Source organism: Teleopsis dalmanni, chromosome 2, assembly GCF_002237135.1.
Source record: "Teleopsis dalmanni isolate 2A chromosome 2, ASM223713v2, whole genome shotgun sequence".
NCBI lineage: Eukaryota > Metazoa > Arthropoda > Insecta > Diptera > Diopsidae > Teleopsis > Teleopsis dalmanni.
In genome coordinates this window covers 62,058,515-62,077,365 of record NC_051847.1, presented here as the reverse complement: position 1 = coordinate 62,077,365, position 18,851 = coordinate 62,058,515, and the positions used below count along the sequence as shown (strand labels likewise).

The following is an 18,851-nucleotide window of genomic DNA, read 5'->3' as shown; positions in this document are numbered from 1 at the left end:
ATCTGTATGCAATTCGGGCACACACCAATAGAAGAAAATCAAACTCTTTTATAGATATGCCCCGTAAAGATATCAGTCTTGCAGTATGTTTACTAACATACTGTATTCTAGGTAACCATACCAGAAGACTAAATCTCTCTTCTAACCATATTTGCCTCAGTTGTGGTAAGGACGATGAAAGTGCCAACCTGCTTTGCTTTTGTCCGGCATATGCGCCTCGCCGCCTTAATACTTTAGGGGCTTTTTTTATGAGGATCTTGGCGAATTTTAGGACCTCCCTTTGAATAGCATCATAAGCTTCGTCAAAGGTTCTAAATGGTTTTAGCCCTTGAGTTTTTAATAATACGGTAGCACAATGAGCCTATAGACCTAATCCCCTTGGGATAAACTAACCTAACCTATATATAAGAAACCGTTTTTAGTTGTTCTTGCTTTATTTTGGCTATATTAAAATATTGTCAGTTCTTGTTAATTTTGAACATATTTTTACATCTATTACTGTGCAATAATTTATATTATTATAATAATAATGTGTTAAGTAATAATAATAATATATCATTGTCTCGCTGCAACAAGAAACAAACAAATATAATAATATCAAAGTTGAATTATGAATCTAATCATAATATGAATCTAATACGTTTAGCGTATTTTTGAATTAGAATTTCAACCAACTCTTTTCCGATAAGAAAATATCAGTAAGAAATCAATAAAGGGTATACATATCTAACTTTAATTGATTTTAAGCGCATCCATGGGTTTATGGATTGAAACTATTTGTCACTTATAATGATCGTCCCTCTATAATTAAAGTCTATATTATCTTAATAAACTACCAAATGGCATAAAAAGATAAAAATGTATCTACTCAAACAAGTGAGTAAAGTATATAGGTGGAACTTGAAAAAACGATACAAAAGTAGAAGACAGGAAGATTCAACATATAATAAATAGGCAAAGAGCACAAAATTCAATGCAATTTGAAGAAATAAGGTTGCCTCGTTTTAGAAGATAGACCCATATACAAAAATAATACATAAAGCACTTCAAGATTTGTTTCAGATCCCAACAATAACAAAGCACATAAAGGTTTTAACATACAAATATTTTTCAAGTAGGGATCTCAACAAAAAACCATTTAGCAAGAAATTGAAGCTCAAGGAGAATACAATATATAACTAATTTGTTACAACAAAATTTTATGTTATATTCGTGTTGAGTTTTCACAAATCGATTAATTATAAACAAATGCAGAATAAAACAGGGGATAGAACGGACCTCTATCTACATGTAAAGTGCAATAGGTCCATGTTGACTTGGATATTATGAGCATATCTTTAATCTCAGGCAGAACTGTAGCAATCTTGTTGCTTTGCAGAAATTCGAGAATAGAATAAAAATCACGCTATAACATATACCATACTTATTTTCGCTGAATTTCTTGCATGTTTGAATACTTAAAAAAACGTTTTGTTAACTTTGAGGATTACATTATAAAGAGATGCCTTGGTTAACGGTAGTTAGTTTAAAGATTATTACTAACTTTGATTTCTTCATGTTAGTTTAGGATATTCTTTTCTAATCATTATGCAATATATATCAAAGATTACAGTGGACAATTGTTTCTTTACAGAATTAATATTATAATTAATAAATATTAATGTAATAAATCCACTGATAATAACCTTATCGAGACTAGGTCAAGAAATAGCTTTAGCGCACAAATGCCGTTCAGCAACCATTTGAGTTTCATTAGGAAAAAGTGAATTCAGCCAGTTTTTCTAAAATCGGTCGAACACTACTGTTTCTTATAACTTTAGTGAATATTAGCTTATAAATTGAAATATATATATACCTTATTAAGTTTACTCAAACACTATTTCACATACATAATGTTCAATTGCAGTTCTTTATGCAATTCACTACATCTCCTTTGTATAAACAGATATTCCAAGAATTTGAAATATCACGTCATTTTAAAAAATTGTGAAATATTGAATTCTGGATATATAAAAAATGGCATAACTGTTAATTTAAAGAAATTATACATATCAGGGAATAGAAACAACGCTGAAGGCTAACTCGAAACGAAGATTATATTGCATTGGTTTATGTATATTATTAAACTTTCTTCAAACAATTATTTAATATTTATATACAATTTATAAGACTTACCCATAACTTGGACACGACAAATGGCACAGATATCGCACTCAACATCCCAGCTCCACATAGCAACCGAATTCCACTTTTTCAATGTAAACATTTTATCAGATTTAGGCGCTTCGTTATCATCCATGGATTTATCCACAGAATTATCGTTTTCATCGGCCATTTCAATTATTTTAACCGTTTCACTTAACAAATTTTAATTTAATTCACGAACTACAAGCTTTTAAAATCACAAAAAAATTTGCACTACAAACAATACAAATTTGCAAAACTGTCAAATGTAAACGTTAAGTAGATGTGATACTCGCTGCCTCTTTTCATGCAATGTAATTATTTAACATACAAAATGACAGATAACTGATTTTACCATTTATAAATAAAGTGCTTTTTAAGAATTTTTTTAATGTTAAAATAAATATAATAAATCGTGTAAATTCTCTTAACCATTTTTTAATATAAATTTTTTTATTTACAACAGTAACATAAGAAATATATTTTCCACAGCGTTTTGTATATTAAACGTAGCTCGTTATGGTTTTAAATAAGAACTTTATTGGGATGAAAATAAAACCAAAATTATTTATAAAAATAATTGTGTTAATAAAAAACAAAAATCATTGCTCACGCTAGAAGGCATGTTTTTAGGTTTCAGGTAAAACACAAATTTTAGATGTATTTTATGTATACTGGCCGAAATGTACGCAAAACAAAAACATTCATTTCTCTGTGTAAGCCAGTAGTTATGTATTAGCCACATATTTCGGCCAATAAAGAAACAAGTGTTACCAACGCAATAAGCGAACTATTGTTAACCTTCATTGGAAACTGCAACGAATATTGCAGTCAAATATCATATGTAAACAAAAATTTCATAAATTTGAAAATTGCGAAAAAGAAAAAATGTCAGTTTCATTTTGAAATTTCCAAAATTTTTACTATTCCTTTGATTCAGTATCTGTTTTAATTATCAATTTTATATTAACTATTTATTTTTGTAAGGCGGTTCTTGTTTTTTTTTTTAATATTTCAAACTTTTATTTCGAAGGTTATGATTGTGTATCTCTACACGTGTTTTGGCAAATTCGTTTTTGCCTTCATCAGAAGAATTCCTAATATTTATTTTTATACAAAATGCAATTTGATTGCATTATGTGCACATATGCAAGATTTGCTATTGGCTAAAATAAATCATTTGACAGATTGCGTTCTGAAAAATTTTACCTATTTACGCTTAAAGCAAATTTACATTATCCTAATTAGCTTGTTTTTGCAATTAATTTTGTCTTGAAATTTCCATTTTTATTTGTGGATAGAAAACATAAAAATCGTTTTGAAATAATTTCTAAGGAATTTGTAATGAACAATAAATGCCCAAATACAGTACTATTTTCGTAATTCAGATATATAGAAAAAATAAAAGGTTTAACATCTACATAAACACATTGTTCGAATTTTCGAAATATTTAACCCAACAAAATAGTTTAACAATTTTTGTTAATTGAATGAGAAAAATAAACATTATATTTGTCAACGAATCATATTGAAAATTAATTAAAATAAGAGAATTAAATTATGCATTTTCTTGGACCCTATTTTAAGCCATGTATTTTATTCATATTTTTAAAAATACAACAATACACTGTATCAAGCTTTTAAAATGATGTTATATTGAGTAACAAATAAACGCATCATGTATTAGTTGTCAAAATTTTTGGAGTGTTATTTGTACTGTACTTATTACAATTCATTTTTAATCGAGTTGGCTGCACTGCCTAACAGCAGAGAACAGCCGCCGCAAAAGTGTTTTGTCATTCTGGCCGCTATTGTATCAATTTTAGTTTATTCATTACAAATCCTACAAATCTAAGATACAACAGTGAGTTTGCATAAATATTTAAAAATTTATTTATTTAAAATATATAATACAGATGTTTTTAACACGAGCTGAATACGATAGAGGCGTAAACACCTTCTCACCAGAAGGCAGACTGTTTCAAGTCGAGTATGCCATTGAAGCAATTAAGTTGGGCTCTACGGCTATCGGCATTTGCACAAATGAAGGTATAATATAAAGTTTTATCATGTATTCCTTTACATGAGTATAAAAAATGTTTTTTTTATAGGCATTGTGCTTGCCGCTGAAAAGCGCATTACTTCACCACTAATGGTACCTACTTCAGTTGAAAAAATTGTGGAAGTTGATAAGCACATCGGTTGTGTTACATCTGGATTAATGGCTGATGCTCGTACATTAATTGACCGTGCACGCGTTGAATGTCAAAATCATTGGTTTACATACAATGAATCCATGTCCATTGAGTCTTGCGCTCAGGCAGTATCCACTTTGGCTATACAATTTGGTGATAGTGGTGATGGAGGATCTGCAATGAGTCGTCCTTTTGGTGTTGCACTATTGTTTGCAGGTATTAACGAGGGTCAACCACAATTGTGGCATATGGATCCATCTGGTACATATTTACGTTATTCTGCAAAAGCCATTGGTTCCGGTAGTGAGGGAGCTCAGCAAAATTTGCAAGACAACTACACGAAAGAGATGAGCTTAAATGATGCATTAGATTTGGCTTTGAATACCTTAAAACAGGTTATGGAAGATAAGCTTAATTCCACGAATGTTGAGGTAATGACCATGACACCAGATAAATTGTTTAGAATGTACACCAAACAAGAAGTTGAAGATATAATTGCTAAGTTAGCTTAGTTCCAAGTTAAATTCATTAATTTTTTTAAATGTCATTTGTGGTAAAATTGCTAAAAAATAATAAAAAAGGATTTAAAATCAGAGAAGATTTAAATAATTTTTAAAAATCAAATATCGGGTTTTTTCATGGTTACACTATGTATATTTAAAAATAATATAATCTTTTATTTTACAAATAATTACATTTTAGTACTAATTTATGATAATGTATATAACTTAGGGAAGACAAACAAATTTCTAAATTGTTAATTTCGTTCATATATATATATATATATAAATATGTATATATGTGTGTATAAAGCTCATGGGCTTGAATTACTTAATTCCTTTCATCAGTGCCACTACTATTATTCCGTCTTAACAAGAGTGTTATGCTCGCATTGGGATCACTGAGTGAGTAGATTTCTGGCTGAAATACTGGCGGTAAGATGTTTTCCATACTTGGATAATCTGGCGTTGCATTACATGTGCCACTATTACGATCGTGTGTATTTAAGGGAGGCGTTTGTATAATGGTTGGTGGGGGAGGCGCTAATATATCTGGTGCAGTTATATTGGTATTTGAGGTTGATAAATTACGTGCTTTGTGCGTGTTATCGCTATGTGGATTTGGCACTCGTGGAAATATTACTTGAGTGAAGATCTCGCGATCATACTCACGTCCTGTACATGTTGGCGAGTCAATGTTATGATGCTGATTACCGAATATCGTCCGATGTAGCAAAGGTGAACCAAGTAACTTCTTTTCTTTTGCAGGTTTGTTGTTTTGTGACGATGTTGAGCTTGATGAAAACGACAATTTTGAAAAGATTGGCATTGGAGCGGAATTCTTTCGTTGTGCATCATATTTTGTATTTAGCTTATCTTTAAGATCTGTATTATATGTATGACTCTTTTTAATACCTCCACTGTTTCTTGATTCATCAGTGCGGTTACCATTTTTCTTGTTCAGTGGCAATGTCATTGTCATGGCCGACGAAGATGAAGTGGCATGTTTGGAAAATTGAAAGATACGCTCACTCGAAGTCTTGACAACATCAAATTTTCCCTTTTTTTTAAAACTTCCGGTGCGTTTCTCGTTCATCACAAAATCGGCAGATGAAGTGGAATGCTTTTTAGTTTTCTGTGTCAGAGGCAGAAATGGTTGGGTTTTGAGAAATTGTCGCGTTTTAACTGCAGACGATAACATGTGTTCATGTTGTTGATCTGCGCTACTATTGGATGTGTTCGAATTTTGACGCGCTGTTGTAGAGTTTGTAATTGGTTCATCCCCAGATATGAGTTCATAACCAAAATCCCTTAGCTTAAGTCCTTCCTTGGTACGTGTGCGTTTGATATCTTCATCATCTGGTTTAAAGCTAATTTCATAATCGGGAGTTTTTGGCAAACTTCTACTTTGCGTCTTTGACAATTTAATAAATTCTGGACGCATTTGTGCATTCCCACCATCTTGCTGTTTGTTATCCAAACGTCGTTGAGCATTGCGTTTACGTTCATCTTTCTTTTCTACACCCAATAATACTCGATTATTGTACATCTCTTGTGCTTCCTCTTCTTGTTTCTGTAGCATAAGATCTTTGAGCGTCACAAATCCCTGTACATTTTGGTGTGCATCCCATGAATTTGATGGATTAATTTTTGGCAAAGAATAATCTAATGTTTTCGATGTCTGAAAATCAAATTCCACTAAATTTGGATTTGAAGCATGTATGAAATTGTATGGTATCTTCTTAATTGATTTTGTGGGACTATCGAATTGATGGTCTTTTTTATTGTTAGCCATAATGGAAGGTGATAATCCGATTGACTGATTAAGTGTTGGTGTTGGTGCTGGTGCTGGTGATGATGGTGGTCCATATAATGTTATATTCGAATCGCTATTACTTGCCACTGAACTTGTTGAGATTGAATATTTTCTTTCAGGCATAGCAATTTCCGGTGTTGTGTTACAATTTAGAACAGTATTGAAAGGATGTAACGATGTATCATGGTAGCCTGGTGTGTTAGTACCAATTTGTATACCAAAACTACCACCAGGTACTTTCCGATAACTGCGGTATTGTTCGGTAGGCACTGGTATATCACTAGATGATTTCTTTTCAGAAGTCGAGGAACTCTTAAATGGTAGAGTTCCTTTGGTGAGTTTACGTAAAGATCCTAAATATCGTCTATCTTGCTTGACTGCAGGTGCAGTTGGTGTTGAAAATGACTTTGAACTAATTGAAGATGTTGTATTATCTTTAGTTGCTTGTGGTGATGGCGTACATAGATTTTTTGAAATCACTGATTCACTTTCTTCTCCTGAACTGTCAGTTTCAGAAAATAAATCTTTTGTATTTGCTTCACTGTTTATTGAATCAATGCGGTTTATTGAGTTTGTTGTCACTTGGGATTGAAGAGTTGCTTGGCGTATAAAATCAATCCATTGATTTAGCGCATCCAATGATTCTGCAGCAAAGTAAAACGTTTTCGCTGAGTGGTACACTTTAAAGGCAAAAGGTTTTGAATGAACTTCCTGAAAACATAATAAGAAATTTAAAAAAATTAATATACGCGTAAATCAGCATTGTTGTTACAAAATGTATTATCACATTTTGTATCGATAATTAGGACTAGTAAAACCTAATAAGATGTGCTGCGGTGTTTCTATTTTAATAGATACATAAAAGATTTTCTGATTGGTTCATATTTTCGTATAAAATCCTGTTTTCTTAAACACATTAAAACAAGTTTCTGTAACTTGTACATAAGAACTTCTCCCAATCTTATCAACTAAACATGTGGGGCCAGTTCTTAACAGAACCTCATGTACTGTTACCAAACGTAAACTTTTAACAAGAGTGCATAGGTGCTGAACCGAAACTGCTTCGAATCAGAACATCTGGGTTTTAAAAATAATTGAACCGAATTATCGAGCCAAACCATTGACTTCTCAAACTCTGAGCCGAAAACGCAGGCTATTTAAACTGACGAATGGTTCAGAAAAAAAATATGTGTTAAGCTTGCGATCTATAAACACGGATACGGTTAAGTTTGAGTGGCGTCCTTATAGCTAAAGTCCACTTGAGCTCCTGTAAAAGCACATTGTGATACTACGGATTAGTGTTGTTCATATGCACCATACAAGCAACCATACAAGTGAACTAATCTGACAAGTCTATAAATTTTTTTATTTTGCTTGATCTATTCAAATAAGAATAGACTGCTTACCTCAGAAAGCGGTTCGAGGAATAATCTATTGTACCAATTGATATTCTAGCAAAATTATCAATCATATCATTTACAGAAATAACAGGTGACAGGTAAATTAATTTCTTTGCAACACAGTACCTTAATGTTTATCTACCAAAAAAACTTGCTAATATAGACGATCTATTCCCTTTATTTGTCAAAGATGAACTCAATACGCAATTCTATTGCACACAATTCTATTACGGCAGCTATAGAGCTCGTGTGCCGTTATTTATATAATTTGGAAAGTCAACCACTTCTATTTGTTGATATGCGATTTTGATAATAATAGTATATAAAAGTATCACAAACCTTAGCCAAAGATACCGTAAAACCTGGCAAAAATATAACACAGCTGGCTTTGATCGCTTCTTTTAAACGGAAACCATAGAGTATTGTATCCAACATTACAAAGTAAAAGCGTGCCCAAAATGTTACACCTCTTCGATCTTTTGTGCGACGATACAAATGACCCTGTATGTCGCCGGTGCCTAATATTTTTAAATTGACGTTACGTCGTTTTAAGACTAAGCTGTGCTTCTTCTTCAATGTTAGTGTTCTGCTCTTAGTTGGCGTATGCAATTCATTTACTTCCAGAATCGCATCAACATTAACTGCTGGCTGTGTTATTTTCACATTGGAATGAAAAAAATCGTTTGATTTTAAATCATTAACAATATTGGAAGTCGCCAAAGGTGGTGGTGTGAGCGGATGTGACATTAAACTGGCAGGTTTTGGTGGTGGTGGTGGCACAATGGGGGGTGTTAGATCTTTTTGTTTTCTAGGTCTAGGCGGCGGTACAGGTGGTGTTAATAACAAGAATTCTTTACGCGGTTCAATTGCTGGTGGAGTATCAGATTCTTCACCAGAATTATCATACGCCGGTGTACTATGACTCTTATCTAAACGTCCTCTTCTTGTTATTAATGGCATATTTACAGCTTCTGTCAGTGATGTAGAATTTGCATTAGATTTTTTATCTAAAATTTCTAATATATCTTCAGACTTTTCATTAAAATTGTGCAATTTATCAAGAGCATCGTCTTCCTCATCAACAAACAGTATCGGTTCAAATGTTTCTAAAAGTGTATTTTCCACATTACATGTGTACTTCTCATCGACTGGATAGTCCTCGTATTTCATGTTTGCATCGAAACGAACTACTTTACTGATTCCCGGTTTTGAATCATCCTTTGTTTCTACTTTATGTTCAACCACCTCAGGTACTTGACGAAGTTTTTTCGTATCACTAAAAACACTACTAAATTTATTTGAGCTGTTGCCCGCGATACCTATACATGTTGTGGGTCGCGGAGTTATTTCTAAACCAAAGCCAAATGATATGGATTTATCGCGTAAGCTGGGTGAAGCAGGATCACATACGGCACCAGTTTTTCGTTCATGCCACAATGGGGCATTATCACCACATTTTAGTCCTAAAAATTCATCACCACAAATTGTGTTTCGGCGCTGCAACATTGCTCTCGGCTTTGGATAATATAGACGTATTTCCTTTTCAGATGCTTTAGCATCGGTTGGTGTTGATATATCACTACAACTTGAGTCTGTGTCAGACACATGTTGTGCATTATTTTTCTCTTCAGCTTTTAAAGATATTGGCATATTGAATGCTGTACCATCAGGTACTGTTAGAAAACCGGCTCGTGGACTTGGTAAGTTTTCGCCCCAGCGTGTACCAATTGCACGCTTTTTACTCGGTAACCTGTATGGTTGCATATAAATTTGACCGTAAATTTTTGTGTGCTTAGGTCGCTTTTTAAGCGTTATAAGTACGTCGGGTAATGATTCCTGTAATTGCATTAAAACTGTTTTATATTGCCAACCAACTACAGTTTGATAATTTATTTGCACAATTTCATCGCCATCTTCAATTTTGCCAGAATGATGAGCAGGTGAGTTATATTTTATGTCAGTAACTCGATGCACGCCGTGGAAACTGGTGCTTGTTGGTTCTATATTAAAGCCTAATTCCGATTCACGTTTTTTGAGTGTTACCAAATTGAGTGCAGCAGGTTGGAGAAGCATTGGGTCGGTTATATCTTGTATAATATAATTAGCTAAACGCTCTAATTTTTCAGCTGTATTCCTGATTTGTTCGACTGGTTTTTCAACAAAGCGATCACGTTGTGCTATCGTCGCCATTTCCAGTCCCAAACGCAGCATATTTCGACATATTTCGGTAAATTGTTTTTGACCACGAAATGGTGCACGATTTAACCAAGCAATTAATGGTTTTATTGTGCCAATTGTGCGTGTAATATCGTTCAATATTTTTGTTTCTATCTTAGATGCATCATTATATGAGGTTTGTAATTGGCGATATAAACTTCTTGCAGCAGTTGCAACATGCAATGCCATAAATTGCAGATTTTCTTTATCGAGATTAAAATGCTGAAATTTTTTAATTTAATTTATTTTATATTTAAATAAATACTTTAAACATTTTGCTTACAAAATTCCGCAAATTCTCTACTGCCTCCAATACAATTTCTTGATGACCGATTAGAAACATTCCTAACTGTTCCAATTCATATGGGCGTATATTAAGCAATTGCTTGCCACCAACTTCGTTATTGGTAAATGAATGAACATATTTGTACATGGAATCGTCCAGACCTGCAATTGTTCCTAAGTGATTCACAACGCAGTAGAATTGTATTATGTATACAAACCTTTTAACCAATCCGTTACTTGGTCTGGTGTCCATTCTGCTACATTTATGTAGGCCATTAATATGATAATTTAACTATTATTGCACTTGCATTTTATTATATAAACAGGTTTTTGTAAAAATAAAAAATTTTGCAAATTAAAGCCACTTTCTTAATTATTTGTTTCTCTTTAACTAATGACAGCACAGGGTTGTTAACTCGTTGACCCATTTCAAACACTAAAATATGTCAGATGTTTTATATTTTGACGCCTATATCATATATAATTCTATTTATATATATTCTATTATTTATTTATTTTAATGTAATCGGTGTTAATGTTTTGCAGTTAAGAACTTATAATAATAAACATATTATTAAACATATTTCGTTGCATAACTAAATACTTTTATTGATTATTTTATTTGAGAAATTTTTTTTTATTTTAAAAATGTTTTCTTATATTTTACTTAACAAAAACATTTGTATTTATGCTAAAGATCAGATAATCATTAAATTAATATTTATTATTGTTTTTAATTTTTCCTTTAATTTTTTTTTTTTCTTCTTTTTGAATTATGTACTAAATAGCTTATTTATGAACCATGTCCTTTTCTAATTCTATTCAATCCATTTATATTTAAGTGAAGTTTTTAAAATAAAAATTAATTATTATCTAGCAAAAATTCTCTAAAACGGGCACTACACGGTCATTTGTTATCCGTAAGAGGATATATTCGGTTAAAAAAAACGGAACTTTTTTTAAATAATTATAAAAATAATTTAGGTAATCAGAAATCATCCTCCCAATCGGAATTCGTTTCAACTATAGCTAATACCATTTCCTCTATATCTAATTTGTTGTTGTCTTCTTCTTTCTGAGTATAACAGTTTTGGGTGGACCAGTGCTTCCGATGTGAGTAATTTAAACATTTTATAATATATTGGTCGTCTGTTATTATAAAAAAAGATTATATAAACATTTTTAAAAAACTATGACCTTCAAATTTGGCAACGCACGAGTTCAATCCCTGAAACTTTTAGTTCATTTATTTTATTACAATCTGTCAGGTATGAATGCCAATAAGTAAAATATATTAATTCAAATCGTAATAATAGTTATTATAATCTGAAAAAGAAAGTCGCGTATAGACTATGTCCAGTAACATATCCATATATACTTAAAGTAGAAGTGTGTGACCTACATATCTAAGACCACTGGTATTGGTTTTTTGGCAATACTCGAAACAGCTGTATGGCCAGGCAAAAATTAATTTAATTAAAATAATATAAAAATGTAGTTTACTACTGTTCGAAACCTCTCTATAAATATTTCACAAAAATCTTAAAAATATTTAATGAGAACTTAACTTAAAATATTTATTAACAAAATTTTAACAGTACTTTATTCTATTTTCAAAATTTAATTTAAGTTTTTTAATTCATTTTAGCTTGTTACCAATTTAATACTTATCTGGCTTTATTTTATATATACTCTTTAATTAGTTACGTAAATAATTTTGTTTTTTTTTTGTTTACATAATATCTATTGTTACACCATTATTCTCTTCTAAATTCCATATACCGTTACTTATACACCTGCTGATATCTATATTATATTGCAATTAATAAACGGTCTGGCATCACCAATACCTTGAAAGCAATTATTGCATTTTATTTGCATGTGTTTGTATTACTTCTTTATCCCAACAGCAAATGTATACCCATATAGTGTATAGTGGTTATTTAGTCGTGCAATAAACAATACAAGCAAAAACAATTTCTTTGGTATAGTGAGAACTTGGCATAGTTTTTATTAATAGCTTTTATATACGTACATTAGATAAAAAGTGTTAGTAATTTCATAAGCTATGTGCAATATATAATTTACCGCTGGGTTAGTTTGCTGTTTAAAAATATATATATATATTGTGCAAGTGTGCTTGATATAGTTTTTTGGTCACATTTTTTCTTCACTATTAAGGAGCTACACAAACAGTATACCGCGTGTGTTTAGTAATATTTTATGTGAAGATAACTAAAAAAATGTCATCCTCAGCATCCCAAACAAAACAAACGGTTAAATTTTACAATCCATCCTCATCGGCAAGCTCCGACAGGTAAACGTAGTTATAAAGAAGTGTTACACTACAGAGAAGAAGAAATCATTTTATCATTTCCCTTACATACTTTTGCTTGCTTGTTCTTTTGCGTCGTTCGTCGAAAAACTTAACCGAGACTTCATTAGAAACATTTCGCGAATTAAAATCGTTGTGTTATTTGAGTAAAAGTACAAAACACTGAAAGTGATAACTCAAAATTAAATACGTATACGCAGTGCCAAAATTTTAGAACGTTTCACAGATTGCGGACGGTTTTTGTTACAATTAAAATAATTGATCAATATTTATGTATATAAATTTATTTAAAGTGCAATAATAGAAATTAAATAAAATTTGTGCCATACCGGATCGAGAATTGTGACCTACATATATACGGCTTAAAATATAAAAAAAAAAAAATAATAAATTTTCAAAATTAATCGGAATGAGTAGCATCATTGTTGTGGCCAACGAAACAGCGAGTACACCAGGCAGAACCAGTAAAACTAAATTTGCAACAGCAGCTACACTAACAGCAACGAGTGCAACTTACAACGGCAATGGTCACATGTAATACTTAATATTCATAATTCCTCAGTTTACTCGTACATACAGACACTTGCATACATACATTCATTTACACAAACCACTCGTATCATCAAATTACTATTAATTGTACACGTAGTACCTTTGCGAATGCTTTAAAATTAATTTCATTAGTAATATTATTAATATTTAGCTATTAGCAATAATTAAATTTTTATTTTGATTTTTCTTTTTTTTTTGTGTTTTAACATTTTTTGTTTTACTGGTTATGGTGAAATCATGAGTTTTGTTTTCATGCCAAAACTTTTGTTTTAGGTTAAAAATTGCGTGTTGAATTTTTATACAATTTCCCCATTGTAGCGAATATTTTTATTTTTGCATGAATTCTACAATTATATTATTAAGTAGATTTTTCTTCTATATAAGTATTTGATTCATATACATATATATTAAAATTTCATATATAAATCAGACTATTAATAGACAACAAAAGGAAATCTGTGATGCATAAACTCCACGCTCGTGATGTGATGAGTGTGGGAAAAATGTGACTACTAAAATAAAATGTAAACAAAGTCCCATTAAAAGTTATATACAAAAACAAACAGTTTTTTGTAGCAAAAGATGCTCATTCGGCGTTTCTACTAGTAACTAGTAACTTGTTACTAGAGTGCAACCACTTCTTTCATAAAGGTTTGCATTTCACTAATAAAGAGTTGCGGCGTCTAGACTATCAACTGCATATACATATTTGAGCGTATAAGCATGTGTATATACATATGCATGCGGCATATGTTGATTAAGTTTTTTTTATTTGCAAAGTGTTTGTTTATATTATAAATTATTATTAAAAAAATTAAATATATGGACAGTTGAAAAGTTTAGTTGATTGGTCATATTTAATCAACTAAACAATGTATTTTTAAAAGTTTTTTTTATAAACAAGAATTTCTTGCTTTTTTAAATATTTATTAATAATTAATAAAGTAATTTTTTGAATCGAAGTGAACTACAACAACAAAAATTATTTTTATATTATTTTAATTAATTGAATCTTTGGCTGACCATACAGTTGTTTCGAGTATTGCCAAATAATACCCATCATCAGTGGTCTTGGAAGTAATTCTTGTATTTAATTATTCGTAAATAATTATTTTTGAGACTGCAAGTATCAAGAATAATTAATATAATATCAGTAATTGGTCAATATAAGGTTAGGATAAAAAAATTGTACCAATTGGAATATAAGGGCGGAACAGGTAAAAAGAAAGTGGTATAAAATTTATTATATGACAAGATGAGTGATAAAAGGATGTGTTTGAAATAAGAACAGCATCAAGGAAATTAACGCTATATGAATAACACAACAAATAAGTTATAATTAATGACAATGGGTAACGCAATATATATTTCTTCAGGAAGATATGCTGGGCTTTAAAATATACATTATAAAATCAACTGAATAACTTATTAACAGAATTTAACGTAGCTCTTATTACAATGGATCATCTAAACGGTCACAAACACTATTGAGTAAAAGTGGTATTAGATACTAACTCGCGTTTGATCAAGTAAAAAAAGAAGAAGAAGGTAACGAGTTCGGTAATTGACTACCATAAGCTGCGTTTCAACAAACGATAGATTAATACTGGGAACAATAACAATACGATGAACTAGAATATGCAGAATATATGTATATATGTGCTAAACAAAAGTGGAATGTATTTAGGAAAAAATGTTGTTGACAATGCGACTTAAGTACGATGCAGGCAGGAATTTGTGATTTAATAAGTAAAATAAACACAAATAAAGATCTAACAAATCTTTTAAACATTACCAATTATATACATTTGTTAGCTGCATCGTTTTAGCAAAGACTATAAATATCAGTAGTTGGTGAAATAGAGCTATATCAAAGGTACAAACCGGCAAAATTAAAATATATTAACAAAAAATTTATTTGATTATTCAGTAAGGGATAAGGGTTTTCACTGTTTCCATATTAATCGTTTGACAAACTTTGCGAAAAAGTGGTTAGGCATGCCGAGGTAAGACATGCCTGGCGTAAGAAGCGACTAAAATCCAGCAAGCACTACTTATTACCGCGGCACTCGATCAAAAGTGAATATTTGGTAGTACGGGAGTCAAGGCCCACAGCATCGGATGTTCTGACCAATGGAAGTTGATCCCTTTAATGGGAGTATCGTGGTGGCTGTCGTTAGAACCCAAAGTTACGCGGGCAGAATAATTGTAGAGTTATATTTTTCAACCGGGTTCAAAGTAACCTAAAGTACAGTAGAGATGTTAGATAGGTCTCACTTTCTCACAAGGATATAGCTTAAATAGGTACCGGTGGAATTCCAATTGGGGTGTTTATCGACGTATTATACTGATTGTGTGTGTTAAGAGGATTTTATTTTTATGTTCTCCTTATCTCTCTGTGCAAACCTTCCTTCGAGTGGTGTACTACTTTTACTTCATTAATTTTATTAATACAATTACCACTTGATATAAGTAGGTTTAAGATACATAATACATTAAGTGTGTTGAAAGTAGTGTTTAAGGAATTCTCCAAATTAAAATGAATCAAATTATTTAAAATAAGATACTAAATATTTTTAAAAGTATAGAGGCTACTTGAACAGTTAACAGTTAAATAGTTAAAAATGGTTAAAATATTAAAAAGAAACGCTGAATGCCTTCAGGGTTTTTGTAATAGGTTTTTATAAATCTAAAAGGGAGTTATAACTGTTTTGGTTAGGAGGGCATAGGTTAATATGGTCAAATTAATTACTATTCGTGGGGGAAGCATGTTGTATACTCCGGTCATTACAATGAGCTACCAAAACAATTATTTACAAAACATTTTCATATTATAAAATAGGCAAAAAAGTTTAAACCAAAGTAGATAACTGAAAAACTATTTATAAATTGATCGTTAATTATGAATATTTATCGAACTATCAACAAAGCCTGAAAATTTGTTTAGAATGTGGTTAGAAATGCAGTGAGAGTTTTAATGAAGTAAAATCTTATGTAGACATGTGGTACTTATAGTTAAAGAGGAGATATTTGAAAGAGGTATTTGTTAAAGAGGAGGACATTGGTAAAGATAGAAGAAAGTGTGTTTACCTATGGCACAAGAGAGTGTATTTACCTATAGCTATAAATATACCACAACACCGATATCCCTACGATTGAGGTTTATAAGACAACCCTATTGATTTCAAAACAAAAAAATAATACAATTAGTGTTACACTTCACTGGTCTTTAATAAGGTAAAAATTGTAGCTGAGAAAGGTGATCTTATATATATTTAGTTATATGGACATTTTGTTGGTCAATCTATAAAATCTATAAGAATCTATTAATACGATTATTATATTCGATGTTTAATACAATATTAGAGTATATTGCTCTAATGGTATGTATGTTTACTAGAACTACGGGACAAACGATCTGACATTCTGCTCTAAAAATGTACTTCCAATTGAAATAATAATAATTAGAAGAGATAATAATAGATACTAATTGCGATAGTAGATAAATGCTGCAACCTAGGAGATACTAGTACAGATATGCACACACTTGAGTTAACAAAATTATTCCAAACAATAACTTAGAGAATATTAAATACGCACCCAAAATGTTTATTTTGAAATTGATATAATATTAAAAATACAAATTAAAAAAACTCATTTGTTTATTTGCTTTGTATATGAATGCAAAAACCCATAAAGTGATCCTTATTTTTATATTCATGAAGATAACACACAAGTGTTATCTATAACCACATTCACTTTATTTTCAATAAAATTTTATATTTACAAACTATTACTAATGGCTACAACCAAAACAATTTCCATTAACACAGTCCCTAATTGTTTTTGTAGAATTTTACTAAATATTTTTAACACTGACTGGACACAAAACCTAGATGGAAAAACAATTTCAGATCTTAATTGGTTTATGGGTCTCGCAGGAGTTCTGGAACTTTACCCCAAACTTAGTCTGCTACTGTTTTTAGCGCTTTGCGTCCATTAAACCGTACGTGCTGAGTAGGATAACATAGTGTCAAGAACGACATCCAACATTTTTGGTTTGGCGAGAGAAACTTCTAGTTTTTCTGTATATGTTACCTTTACAGCGGCGCATCCACAGAGGCATATTTTCGTCATTTTCTTGATTTTTTATTAAATGGTTTAGATAGATGCTATATAATCTATTCATAGAAATGTACCTAAAGATTTTTATTATGTACATAAGTCTACATAAATCTACATAAGTCAGTACTGGAAGAATTATTAATTAGTATACCAAGACTTAGTGTCTAGACTTAAGGGATTTTGATGAAGAAAGTTAGGTTAGTTGAAAATAGTGATCTTAAAGACCTATTAATGTCTAAAGTTCTATATTATGTTTAGGAGTTAATAAAGTTAGAAGCTAATAAAATATTTTCTCTTTTATGTGAAAGTTTGATGTCTCTTCCCTTCTCCCATTCTTATCTATACATCAATATGGTACTAATTATCAATTAAATCATTTTGTATGTCATACAAAGACTATATTTTAATACAGAGACATATTTTAATTTATTTAAACTCTATTTTACTAGATCATGTACAATATTTGTCTTTTCTTATGATTATTATTATTTGTAATGTAAACATGATATTTAATCAATTTATTATATGCATATATATTTTTTGTAATTATGGAATGAGAATACTTTGGTAGTGCATGAAAGTTAAATATATATAATTGTATATAATACAATTATATATAAATGTATATAATTTTATTTCAGACATTTTTTTCCTTTAATATGTGTTTAATTGTGTTTCGATTTAAGCACTTCAATAAAATATATTAATTATTTTTTATATTTTTATAGTGATGACCGATCTGATGTAACTGAGCAATTATATGTTGATCCAAATATACATTCTGAGTATACCAATGGGGATTATATGTGCTGTCCAGCATCACCAACAACAGTGCCAGCTAGAAGTATAGCAGCAGAACAAACAGTACGTATTAGGCCTAAACGTCAGCGTACTACGTCTATAAATAATCAAACGACAACAGCAAATCCATCCGAATGTATTATCCGTGCCAATAATCGCACCATTTATACTGCTGGTCGGCCGCCTTGGTACAACTGTGCCGGCCAGCAGGTGGAACCATTTGTCATTGGTAAAGAACTGCTGATTATTTTTTTTTGTTTTATTTTATTTTTTGTTATAAATAATTTTTAAATTTATAGGTATATGTGGTGGTAGTGCTTCTGGAAAGACTACAGTAGCGCAAAAGATTATCGAAAGCTTAGATGTTCCTTGGGTAACGTTATTATCCATGGACTGTTTTTATAAGGTAAACAAATTTGTTGTAAAATAATTTTATAAATT

The 18,851-nt window shown here is 30.9% G+C and overlaps 4 protein-coding genes across 6 annotated transcripts in view; 2 read left to right on the top strand and 2 right to left on the bottom strand.

Moving 5' to 3' along the window:
• Positions 1 to 18,851, top strand: part of LOC119682289 (zinc finger FYVE domain-containing protein 9-like) — a 225,511-nt gene that overhangs the window by 73,098 nt on the left and 133,562 nt on the right. The gene's annotated exons all lie outside the window — the stretch shown is intronic.
• Positions 1 to 18,851, bottom strand: part of LOC119682296 (FK506-binding protein 2-like) — a 204,481-nt gene that overhangs the window by 56,253 nt on the left and 129,377 nt on the right. The window lies entirely within an intron of this gene.
• On the top strand, positions 3,829 to 4,949 carry LOC119682295 (proteasome subunit alpha type-5). Its single transcript, XM_038095704.1, has 3 exons — positions 3,829 to 4,048; positions 4,101 to 4,233; positions 4,296 to 4,949. Exons 2-3 carry the CDS (start codon positions 4,101 to 4,103, stop codon positions 4,889 to 4,891), a joined length of 729 nt encoding a protein of 242 aa, XP_037951632.1. The 5' UTR covers positions 3,829 to 4,048; the 3' UTR covers positions 4,892 to 4,949.
• The window catches only part of LOC119682288, a 19,328-nt gene continuing 5,537 nt past the window's right edge, over positions 5,061 to 18,851 (bottom strand). Inside the window, exons 1-4 of one of the 2 annotated variants that reach the window (XM_038095695.1) lie at positions 10,816 to 10,954; positions 10,596 to 10,759; positions 8,435 to 10,534; positions 5,061 to 7,406 (exon numbers count right to left, since the gene is read on the bottom strand). In XM_038095695.1, the coding sequence (XP_037951623.1) occupies positions 5,211 to 7,406; positions 8,435 to 10,534; positions 10,596 to 10,759; positions 10,816 to 10,873 (4,518 nt within the window). In that variant the 5' untranslated portion in view covers positions 10,874 to 10,954 and the 3' untranslated portion in view covers positions 5,061 to 5,210. Of the gene's footprint in view, positions 7,407 to 8,434; positions 10,535 to 10,595; positions 10,760 to 10,815; positions 10,955 to 18,851 lie in introns of those variants that run through there. The other variant, XM_038095694.1, reaches the window with a different exon arrangement.